The 12,427-nt window shown below is 33.4% G+C and overlaps 1 protein-coding gene across 1 annotated transcript in view; it reads left to right on the top strand.

Annotated features, from left to right (window-relative positions):
* The window catches only part of LOC149419247 (membrane-bound acylglycerophosphatidylinositol O-acyltransferase frj-like), a 31,814-nt gene extending 19,799 nt beyond the window's left edge, over positions 1-12,015 (top strand). The window contains exons 3-6 of the mRNA XM_089637957.1: positions 9,036-9,247; positions 9,380-9,517; positions 10,957-11,092; positions 12,004-12,015. Coding sequence (XP_089494083.1) covers positions 9,036-9,247; positions 9,380-9,517; positions 10,957-11,092; positions 12,004-12,015 — 498 coding nt within the window. The remainder of the gene's footprint in view (positions 1-9,035; positions 9,248-9,379; positions 9,518-10,956; positions 11,093-12,003) is intronic.
* Positions 12,016-12,427: the final 412 nt, after the last annotated feature.

Below are 12,427 nucleotides of genomic sequence, written 5' to 3'. Positions count from 1 at the left end.
AGTAGAAAACGGACAAATTTAATCTTTCCCCGAATATTGTTTATAAAAATTAAAAACAATAGCTGTCCTAAATTGGATCCCTGCGGCACACCAGAATTTGTAGGATATGCATTAGAGTTGAACTCACCATAGGACACGAATTGTTCTCTTTCACTCAAATAGTTACAAAAGAGTTTCAATAAGTTTTCCGAAAAACCAATTTCTTCGAGCCTATTTAGAAGCACTAAGTGTTCAACTCTATCAAAAGCCTTTGCAAAGTCATGGTAAGATGCGTCAACTTGCTCGTTGTTATTGAGTACTCTCGACAAGTAATCTGTAAATACCATTAAATTTGTAGTGGTTGATCGGCCATGTCTAAATCCATGTTGTTGTTCGATCAAGAATGGTTCAACTTTGGCATAAACATATTTTTGGATAATTGTTTCCAATAATAATAATAATAATAATATCTTTATTCAATAAATTTGCAACTATGAACATGTAAATATCTAGAATACATAAAAAAATTACAAAAAGTTGAGGGTTCTTATTATAATGTAAATAATAGAAATGTTAATGTTTATCATAGCCCGCCTCACTAGGCTTAGCCTGTGTTGAGGCAGCTATCTACCAAGTTTATTTATAGTACTATAACGTACCTACAAATATATAAAAATACGAACACTCAATAGTTAGGTAGCATCAATATCAATACATCATTTACCAAGTTCGTTTATAGTCGTAATAATATACCTATAATTATATGAAAATACATACAATAATTAGGTTACATCAAAAACTGCGAATTTGGATTAGTGCGCCGGTAAAGGCCCTTTCATTACTTTTGATCCAAATTTTTACGCTATCCTTGAAATTTTTTTGTGAATGACATGTTTTAATTTTATCAGGAAGAATGTTGTAAAGTCTTGTCGCAAGATATCTAAAATTCCGTTGACCAAAAGTAGTGTGCGTTACAGGAATTTGAAGTAAGTCTTTGTTATTGCTTCGAGTACAGCGAGTATGAGATCTTTTTTCATAGTATGTATGTATATTTGTGTATAGGTGAGTGAGTATTGTTTTTGCGTATGTCTGCCGAACATCAAACACATTCAAAATATTAAAGATTAAGTTCGAGTCAGTTATTAGAGGAAGCCTAAGAATTATTTTTATAATAGTTTTCTGTGCCTTTATGATTGGGTCTAGTGCAGATGAAGTTCCACCTCCCCACGCTATGATACCATACTCAATAATAGATTGACAGAGTGCAAAATAAACCATTTTCAAGTATTGTGAGTTGAGGAAGTTTCGTATCGTTCTGAAGAAGTGCATGGTTTTTCTTATCTTGGTTGCAATTATTTGAGTGTGAAGATTCCATTTGAGGTATGGATCAATGGTGAGGCCGAGGTACTTTATCTGAGCAGTGCGCTCAATGTAGGGACACTGTATTTATTTAATATTTAATAGTTTAGCAGGTGCGGAGAGAATCGCTATAGGACGGTAGTTAGTTGTTTGATACTTGTCGCCATCTTTGTGTAAAGGGGTGACTTTCGACAGCTTCCATAACTTAGGAAAAATTCCGTTTTTAACCGTAAGATTAAATATATATAGAAGTGGCTTACATAATGGTTCAGAACATCCCTTAATAACAAAGGGTGGAATGAAATCAGGACCATACGATGTTTTTGGTTTCAATTTCTTTACTGCTAAAACGAAATCTACAATTTCAACGCTATGAATAGATATATTTTGAGCATTTGTTGATCCAGTCTGTCTTGGCAAATAAGATTCAAAATAACTTTTTTTGAATTATAGACGGATTGAAAATACTTTGCGAAGGCTTCTGGTATGTCGGATCCTTTGTGTGTGCTATCATTCAGATTAACATGACTTAAGAAACCTCTGTCACGTTTCTTGTCAGAAATATATTTCCAGAATGATTTCGGATCGTTTTTCACGTTATTCTCTACCTCCGAAATATAAGTTTTGTGGGCTATTGAAATATTGCGTTTAATTCTAGTACAATAAGTTTTAAATAACTCGTGTTCACTTTCCAAACCTGATTGTCTCCACCGCCGGTGGTGTATGCGCTTCATCTTTATGTCCCCAATAATTTCGCGCGAAAACCATTTAGGATAGTTTTCTTTTCGATGCCCTTTTTTCTTGGGAAGGATTCATCTAAATACGCGAATAGGAGTATACTAGTTACATGCGTACTATGATAATAAGAGGAAGAGGTGGCTATACAGGTTTGAATGTGTAGTTAGGCACGTTGATTTGAGTTTTTGAGATAATTTGGGGTTGTGTTTTTAGTTTTATTGATTATTTTAACTTACATCCTGACATTATAGAAAGTTTTGTTGAATTAAAAGCGGTAAATTGAAGCTATTCCTTAATATAATGCAACTCAAATAATTAGCGCCACCAAACTTAAATCACCTACATGCAAATTTAACGTTTTTGGAAAAATTAGTAAGTTGGAACTCATTTCGAATTTACGTAAAAGCAGTGACAAACACAGCGACAACCCCCGCAACAACCGAGGGGCGTGAGCTACGTAGGTACATCGATGATACCGTGTGGCACGGAGGAAGGAAGAGTTCCTCCGTGCCGTGTACACTTCAGTGTGCGGGCTTTGTCTAGCGATGCTTTTTCGCTTGTATAATAAATTTTAATGTAAACACTTAAAACAACAAAGTAAACACGTAAACACTTTGAACGTAAAAGACTTTTAACGTAAACAATTTATTTCCGTATGAAATTTTTCAATTAAAAAATACCCTTATGGTAGACGGTAAACATTGATAAAAAATGGAATTTTTACTGAAGAATAAAAATAATCTCATAAGAAATGCATTAACTACAGGACGTTCAGCACACTGATGACGTAGCGCACCGCTTCTTACCGCTCAAATTAACTACAGGACGTTCAGCGCACTGATAACGTAGCGCACCGCTTCTTGCCGCTTAGATTAACTACAAGACGTTCAGCGCACTGATGATGTAGCGCACCGCTTCTTACCGCTCAGATTAACTACAGGACGTTCAGCGCACTGATGACGTAGCGCACCGCTTCTTGCCGCTTAGATTAACTACAGGACGTTCAGCGCACTGATGACGTAGCGCACCGCTTCTTACCGCTCAGATTCCGATCGTTTTGGCGGGCTTAAAAATATTAAAACCTATAGAATGAATTTAACCAAGAAAACGACTTAAATAAAAACACTTAATTCTTATTCCTTATTGCCTATTAGCTTCTATTCTAGGGGATCAGCTATATATCTTGATTTTAAATATTTAATTTGAAGTGCATAAAGACAATTGTTATTGTGACGTCAGACGCAACCATAGACCACATAAATATTTATTTCGACATGGACTATTTACTAAACACCGATTTTAAAACTCTTAAATGCAAACCGGTGACCAGATAACTCAAACGAAACATTTTTATCACTTAATTTTTCAACACATACATATTCATCATATTATACTTAATCACGTTTATTGTAATGTGAAGTGAATATAAAGTATCCACAGAAAAATTACGAATTTTACAAAGATTTTTAAATAATTTAAAATATCTTCCCTAACTCCGGAAGAGAGACTTAAAAATGCAAAAATTGTAATGAAAAATTTTAACAAAACATTAACCTCTAATATCTTGTCAGAAGATCAAAAAACCTCTCTAACAGAGATAATGTGTGAAATATTGAATCATTTCGAGGCCATGGTTCATGAATGTAAGACACCAACAACCAAAGAAGATGAGGGACTAAACAGATTGTATCAGTCGTTATCTAAAATTGATAGGAACATTGAAGACCTTAAATTAAATGTTGAATTTATATTGTACGCTGAAATAATGAAATATGGTAAAACAAATGAAAAATCATCTGAATTTAAAAAACATGAACCTATCGTCATCATTAAACCGAAAGATAGGGATCAAAAAAATACTGTAACTTAGGATAAAATAAAACAAAACATAGATCCTGTAAATTTTGGTGTTACCGGAATTAAAAACTTCAAACATGGGGCAGTAATAGTAGAGTGCAAGAATGTAGCTGCAACAAAAAAATGTAAAAACAAATAATTTCAAAGATGGAAAAAAATTTGATGCCAATACACCAAAACCTAAGAATCCCAAACTTAAAATTATTCGTTAATCGGATAAATACACTCCAGAATGAAATTTTTTCAAAAATCAAGATGAAAAATGATTATCTGAAAACGGATGAAGCAAAAATTGAGATAAAATATATAAAAAAAGTGAAAACTAAACGAGGTGACATTAAGTACACCATTTTCACGGAAGTCGATGGAAAAACTTACGACAAAATACAAAAAGGTAAGCTTAATATTAGATGGGATAGATTTCGGGTTTTCGACAAAATTTCACTTCTAAACTGTTACAAGTGCAATGTCTATATGCACAAAGCACAAGACTGCAGAAGTGAAAAAGCTTGCACTCGATGTTTCGAAGCACATGACAATGTAAGCTGTCAAAACAACATTTATTCCATTAACTGCAAAAAAATTAATGATAAACTGAAATTAAAATTGCCAACTGACCATTAAGCTTGGAGTAATTAATGCTCAGTAAATTTGAGAAAAAATGAAGCTGAAGAAAAGAAAATATTTTTTTATGACATTAAAAAACTCTAAAAAACACCAACCAAATAATCACAAGCTCTACTGCCAAAATGTCAGAGGCCTTTAAACAAAATTAAACGTTTTTATGTCTACACTACCAATGTTCGAGCATGAATTTGTACTACTTTCTAAAACGTGGTGTTATGTTACAAATACTATGTTGGTAAATCCGTTAAAATATTGTAATAATAGTTCCTTTGCCCGCCATTGTGCCTGGCGCCGCACGCACTGTTCCCGGAAAAACGCGGCTAAACGCCCTCTTCAGACGAGAAGCCGAGAAGAAGTTTGGCGAGTGCTCGCGTCCCGTGTACCAACGAGGCCTGCACGGCTGTAAGCCACATAACGCCGCGCGAACTCTATTTCGAGCAGAATGGAGATATTCCCGGGCTTTCTGACAATACCACAATAAAGGACGACGTTAACCGCTGGTGATCTGGTGTCTGAACTATCACCGTGTAAGGACTTGAGCACCTGCACACAAATACAGTTACGCGCGCTGCAGAGTAATCAAGTACGTACGGCGGAGTTTGCTTTAGCGGGACAGAAATTGGATATTTCCGAGTGGCATATTTTAATTCATTCTTATGAGTATATTTATAAAATCTCAATTCTTTTTGAGGGATTCCTCGCGAAGTTAGTAATTAATCGTTTACAAAAATAAAATCTGGTGCTTCCCGCTCATCTTTTAGTTTAAAAACGTTTTATAAATTTGCAAACCGTTTTACATAAGATATTTAATGATAAAGTCCTTTTTTTATTAATCTTAAATATAAATAACTTGCGTCTCTGGGAATCCCTCTAGAAACATTTAAGATTTTAATAATACGTACATCAGAAATAATTAAAATGTGAGCGTCGAGGCAAATCCCCGCTATCAGGGTATTGTGTCACCTTAAAAAAAAGTGTGGCAGAAATGTAAGTCTAAGACGGCCAACCTCTGTGCTATTTGGAGCCCTCACATCTGCTGACGGCCTGAGATAGCCAAAAGTAAAGTTGTTTCTCCGCTCACCGGATTAAACGTGACAGTTGTTAGAACCAAATATTCATTCTAGTGAATTAGGTTTCATAAATCATAATGTGCACAGACTTGACAGAAATACATTGACAAGTGTTAAACGCGGAGGTTGTGGGGTTTTAATCGCAATCAGTAAAAAAACAAATCAAACATAATTATAACAAAACAAAAACAACTTGAACAAATCTTCCTGCAAGTGAATGTTACCAGAAATAAAAATAATAAATTGTGGGCCGTATTTATACCTATCCCACCAAATTCAAGCAATGAAGTATACACGTGCCATAGTGAGGAAGTGGAAACCATATTAAAAACGAATCCTAGTACAACATTTTTGCTTGCTGGTGTTTATAACCTTACAAATGTGAACTGGGTGAACATTGACAATAATTTCAGTGTAAGTGAGTCACATTATTCTAGACATGGTGTTATTCCTAGGTTGGAATCAGGCAAATGCTATACCAAATGTAAATAATCGTACTCTAGACTTATGTTTATGTAACTTAGAGTCACTAATAATTGAAGAATGTAGTAAACCGCTAGTGCCCATTGATGCTTAACATCCTCCACTGAAGTTATTATTTCTAATATGCATGTTAATACTTGTAAACTTCCTTTCAGTTACTTATTCTTTCTTCAAAACTGATAACGAGAAAATGTGTAATTTTCTTATTTCCTCTGATTGGTCATCTATGCAATATGTTAAACATAAAGAATATAAATTATATTAAAAAAATCTGATTACATAGAATTTAAAGATAAAAGAATTTTATGTAAAAAATATCAATGACCTGCTACCGTAACTATAACGTAATAGGTGAAATTCAAAACTCCATAATAAATAATGTTAGTTATTTTCGGAAATACTCAAAATCTCTTAAAGAAGATGATGCTAAATTTCCGAGTACTCGTATTATGCACCTTTATGGCAGCCATAGCAATAATACTGATGGTATTGTTAAATTGTTTACAAATTTTTTTATTCAACAGATTCTAATAATGCTCCTGTTCCAACAACAACTCTAGATGAAACTCTTGATATTTCAGTGTACCAAAAGTCTTTCTAAAGTAATTACTAAAGTTAAATCCTTAGATATCCACAAATCTGCAGGACTGGATAATATCCCAAAAATATTTATCAAAGAATGCATCAAAGTAATTGATCTTCCATTAACCAAACTTTTTAATCTATCTTTATCCAGTGGAATTTTTGCCATAAGTGGAAAATAACTTATCTGACTCCGATTTTCAAAAAGGGTGATAAATGTGATGTTTGTAATTACAGACCTATATGCATTCAATCCACTATACCGAAACTCTTTGAAAGCCTGATACTTGACAAACTTTTTACACGAATAAAACCTTACCAGTTTAGATTTATGCCAAGTAGAGTTACTCTTTCCTACTTAACTATTTATGAAAATTTTATATCCATTTTAAAGAAAAAAACTAGTAGACTCTGTCTATACAGATTTTAGTAAAGCCTTTGATACAGTTTCCTATAAAATTCTCATTTGCAAATTAGAAACGCTTGGTATACGTGGCAATATATTAGCCTGGTGTAAAAGCTATCTTATTGGAAGACAACAAATTGTTGGAATAAAATCCTCCTTGTCGGAAAAAAATAATGCAACAGGTGGAGTTCCACAGGGTTCACACCTTGGCCCAATCTTGTATATCTTGTTTACATATGATCTTAAAAAAAAATTTCATGATCTATCTATCTTACTTTTTGCTGATGACCTCAAAATTTATAGAACTATTCAAAATATTTACCATTGTAACATTCTTCGTTACAATATCAACAAATTAATAATTTGGTGTAATGAAAATAGACTTTACTTAAATATCTCAAAATTTCAAATAGTTTTTCAATAGATTTTCTCGAATAAAAAATCCAGTGATTTTTGAAAACAACATTGATAATAATGCTCTTGAGACATTAACACAAATCGCAGAATTAGGCATCACTTTTCAATCAAATCTTACTTTCTTAACAACATAACAGAAATCTATAATTAGGGCTTAAAAATGTTGGGATTTATAACTAGGCTAACCATAAATTTTAACAATATAATGTGTATTTAATTGTTATATTTTGCCTACGTAAGAAGTCAATTTGAGTACAATTCTTCTTTCTGGAACCCACATTATAATATACATGTACAGTAGCTGTTGAAAGAATAGATAACAAGTTCTTACGTTTTATAAATTTTAAAAAGGGTATTCCAGTAATTATTTTAAACTACAACAGTCTATCAAATAATATGAATATGCTATTGTTGTACGAAAAGAAGAATTTTCAATGAGTTGGTATTTCTATATAAAATTCTAAATGATTTAGTTGATAGTCCGGTATTGTTAGAATTGATAAGCTTTCGAATTCCATAACGTAATACTAGAAGTCAGGATTTATTTCAGTGCGGAAGTTCTGGGACTAACTACCATATGTATTCCTCTTTGCCCAGAATACTAATGGAGGGAAACAATTACCCCAAGTCAGTGGACAACTTCAATTTATCTTTAAACAAATTTAAAATGTTGTTAATGAAGCAATTCAATTATGTACAATAAATATTGTATATTTCTTAATATTTATATGTAAAAGCCCCGAAAAAAGGCGTTAGTTAATAAATAATTGAATAAATAAAACGTGGCTTCATCAAATATATTTTCTCAATTCTGCAGAATCCGAAAAATTCAAACAGTCTTAAAAATGGAATATCCCTATTATAGCGCGTAAAAAAAGGCCAAAAGCCTCACTGAACTGACAAATGATTAAAAGACTGTACGATCGAACCGACTGAAATCACGCACTTCTTACGTTGGTGACGATGAGGTTGAATTTTTCGCACCTTGAAGTCGGCCCCTTGTTTCGATTAATACAAAAAAGATATCGCAAAAAGCATGCATTATTATTTGTGAAGCTCAGTTTTTTTGTCATCAACTTTTATGTTAAATTATACTAAATTCGAAAAAGAGAAGATTTTATACCAAAAAGGATTTTTTTACAGGCCTGATACGAGGTATATTTTTCTAGACTTAATAATAGACTCAAAATAAAACTTCCTGATTAAATAGGTTATAAAACAGCCCATACTTGGGAGGATAAGATGTTTTCTACTCGCTGTATAAAGCATTTATAATATTTCTTAATGAAATTTTCAAGCCAATTTACACACAATTTCACATTGAATAGCTTGAAAAAAAATTCTTTGGGATTAGCTCTTAGGTATCAGCCTGATTTATTGAGAATAACACCTGGGATTACATTTTTTGATCAAACTGGAATTTGTACATGCTTTGATTCAATTTATTCGAATTCATCTTTTCTGATCACACATATTGTTTCTAAACGACATCAATTCTCTCTTATTGTTATGTCCAGTTCCTCTTGACCGCCGAGTTCGCCAGCAGCCATTTCCTCTACAAGAACTACTTCAACTTTCTCCACCTCATAAGGCTGAAGGCAGGTCTTACTACACATTTGCTAATGGCGCAAGCCGTCGTCAGCATCGTGGGGGTAGGCGCCTACCCCAAATCCCTCCGTAGCGAGCCGTGCAATGGACCCACCAAAGATTATAGCCACCTCAAAAATATGTAAGTAAGGATTCTTTGGGAAGTAGCTAACAGTAATGTAATCGCGAAGCCATAACGCCATACCCGACACGCCATAGATTTTTGTTGATTTTTTGTTTATTATGCTCTTGATTTTACCCATTTCTTTTGTAGAACACAGGATGAAGCAGATAAGCTGGAGTATGATTTCGAGACGATCAACACTCAGACTCTGTACGAGATCTACTGGACGCCCTGGCATAGTGACTTCTGGAGGTTCTGGAATACGAACAACCAATACTTCATGGGGAGGTATATCTACAGGGAACTATTCAAAAATATTTCAATCAAATATCGGTGAGTAGAACTATTGATAAAAAATATTATGCCAATTTCTACTTAACAACGACATTTGTTAAACAATAAATAAATCGAAAAATTTGTTTGTAAACGGCTTTGTAAATACATTTCCGGCCAACAACGCAAATTAGAATTATTCAGTGGCGGCATTTAATATATATAAGTGGGTACAGGATGTTATATAAGTACATATGGTTACAAAATATATTTATGTTCGCAATCTCACCAATGAAGAAATTGGTTCTTGTGCTTGGTGAGCGAGTTACACTAATTATTTTGCATTTGTTTGGTATTACAATTTGGAATTTTGATATTGTATTAATATCTTTTTGATAGGCATGTTTCAAGTTTATCATTAGAAATACTATTGAAAGCTTTTTTAAGATCTATGAAGATTCAGAGACATTTTTGATTGAATAACTCAATATCTTGCAAGATTATCATCAAACTTCATCAAACGGTCCAATAAGGAGATTTAAAAGTTTTTCCCCGAGCTTTATCCAAATGCGGTAGGGCGGAATGCCTAGGAAACTTATTCAATGCACTTACAAATTCGAATTTCAAGGAAAAAAATCAGTGACCCCGGTCTCCGCTGTGCGCACTCCACAAAAAGCGCTCAAGTTAGACGGTCGTCCCACGGATCGGGAAAGAATCGACAAAAACCGAGTGTGGTATACCGAGAGCCCACCGATCCATATATTTTGTATTGGGGACAGCAAACAGTGCAAACGGGTCGGGGGGCGAGAAGGAGCGATGTGATCGTTAGAGCTATCGGTAAAAAGGTTTTACACAATGAACTTCTAATTATTATTATCATGTTTACTAATAAATCATCGTCACTTGGTGACTGACTTGATTCACAGTCGTTTGTTATTGTTTACTTGCCAATTGGCCGTCTTTCAGTATGTTATCAAATAACTATTTATATTAATATGTTAAATTACCTGATACAACCCAATAATACCCTCAAAATAGTACCCATACTATCCATGAGTCAATTTGACGATGATAAGATAATGACATTCAGCGTAAAGGCGGTAAATGCGAAACAGACTTCTGTAATACCAACAGTTTTCTAAGCTACAAGCTACATAGCTTATCTGCCGACTGCCTATGTCATTTGAATATGTGTTAGCAGATCGGTTGTACTAAATTTCTTTAGAATTACCGCAATAATATTTAATTACTTAATTGGGTGGCCCGAACAGTCTCGAAGGTTTGCGGGTTGTGCACCTCTGTTGATTTAATGAACGTTTTTTTCTCCGCTAGAAACACCATCACTGCTTTATCGTTCACAGAGGATGCCCAGAGAAGTATTTCAACCAGTCCAAATTATGTAATGGTTTGAAAAGGAAAATTGTAATTTGTAATGATGATCCTTCGTTTTTCAGTACTTTGGCCACACTGTTGTTCTCCGCAAATTGGCATGGTCTAGAACTGTGTTACTTTACCAGTATGCCATTGTTTGGTGTTTATATTTTGGCAGAGAAGCCATACCACAAGATGTACGAGTACACAACTGGATGGGTATGTCAAACATTAATTTATTACATTCATGCTTATTCATGGAAGGACCCAGTGCTGTCTTCTGGAGTTCCCGGAAAATTTGTTTTTAATTATATATCGTCAGCAATATGCTTTTAAAGCATGGGTAGTGAAATTTTTTGTTGGTTCTCAGTGAGAACTGGATCTCTGGATCACGTGCGATTTTTTTACCCCCGAACAACTTTTGCTACACCCATTTCCATAATCCCACCCTATTAATGATTCTTCGTTTTCTTGTTGTGTCTCTTAACGGATGTTGGCTATAGCTATCGTCAGGGCAAACTTTACCCTGCAGGGTTCATATTTAATTTTTAGTCAATTAAAACTGAGCGGAATATATTAAGATATTTATAACATATATCTGCAATTTTAAAATGTAAACATTTTAAACCACTTTGGTAATTTCATATAGTATAATATGTATTATGCTTAAGCGTTTTTTTTATCATCATCATAGTACCTACATATGTGTTGGAAATGTTTAGCCTCTAGTTTGGTAAAAAAATCCTAAATGATGTCACTAGCTGAAAGTGCAAAACACTGCCACCAAAAACTAAATAAATTCAATTTGCCGCCATTGAAAGGAATTTCAAAGTCAACATGCTACGCTTGCTCTCTCTAGCAGCTAGAGTTGTTCAAATTGCCACCATTTCACTGGAATTGGACTTATTTTTAACATTATAGGTTATTTTGGTAGCAGTTAGTGGTTTATTTATGTTCAGTAGTGCCAACCATTGATTAAATGACAATGTTACATCTGTCTAGGAATAAGGACATTTAATAAGAAATATTTTTTTTTTAATTTATTGCTTTTTTATTTAGGAAAGCCAACATATTTTTTTACATCTTTAAATAATAAACTTATAAACAATACAAATTAAATCTAATTACAGGTTTCCACGTAAACATAAAATTATAACAACAAACTAAGGGTCCAGTACCCGTGGCTTAAAAATACGAAATTGTAAAAATTAAATAAAGTTAAAATAACATAGGATATAAGAACACAAATAAATGACAATATATCAATGTTATCCTCACTGACAAAACCAAAAAACAGTAATATATGTATAAAACTACAACTAAACTGAGCAAATGTTTATAAAATGAACCACATGCAACTGGACAGGGTTCATATCAACAACGTGAAAACTTGCAGAATGTTATTAATAATTATTTAATTATATTTAAGGTATATAAAAAAGTAAAAGTTTCACAAAGAATCTTCATAAAAGTAATACTACAAAAAAATTCTACCTTCTCAACAGAATCACTTTTTAAATTGTTTCCAGTACCAAATGTCAATGACATATTTAA

Source organism: Hesperophylax consimilis, chromosome 12 (assembly GCF_061612785.1).
Source record: "Hesperophylax consimilis isolate HC1 chromosome 12, BYU_Hcon_1.0, whole genome shotgun sequence".
Lineage (NCBI taxonomy): Eukaryota > Metazoa > Arthropoda > Insecta > Trichoptera > Limnephilidae > Hesperophylax > Hesperophylax consimilis.
The sequence above is the reverse complement of the archived record's forward strand: the minus strand, read 5'-3'. Positions and strand labels throughout refer to the sequence as shown.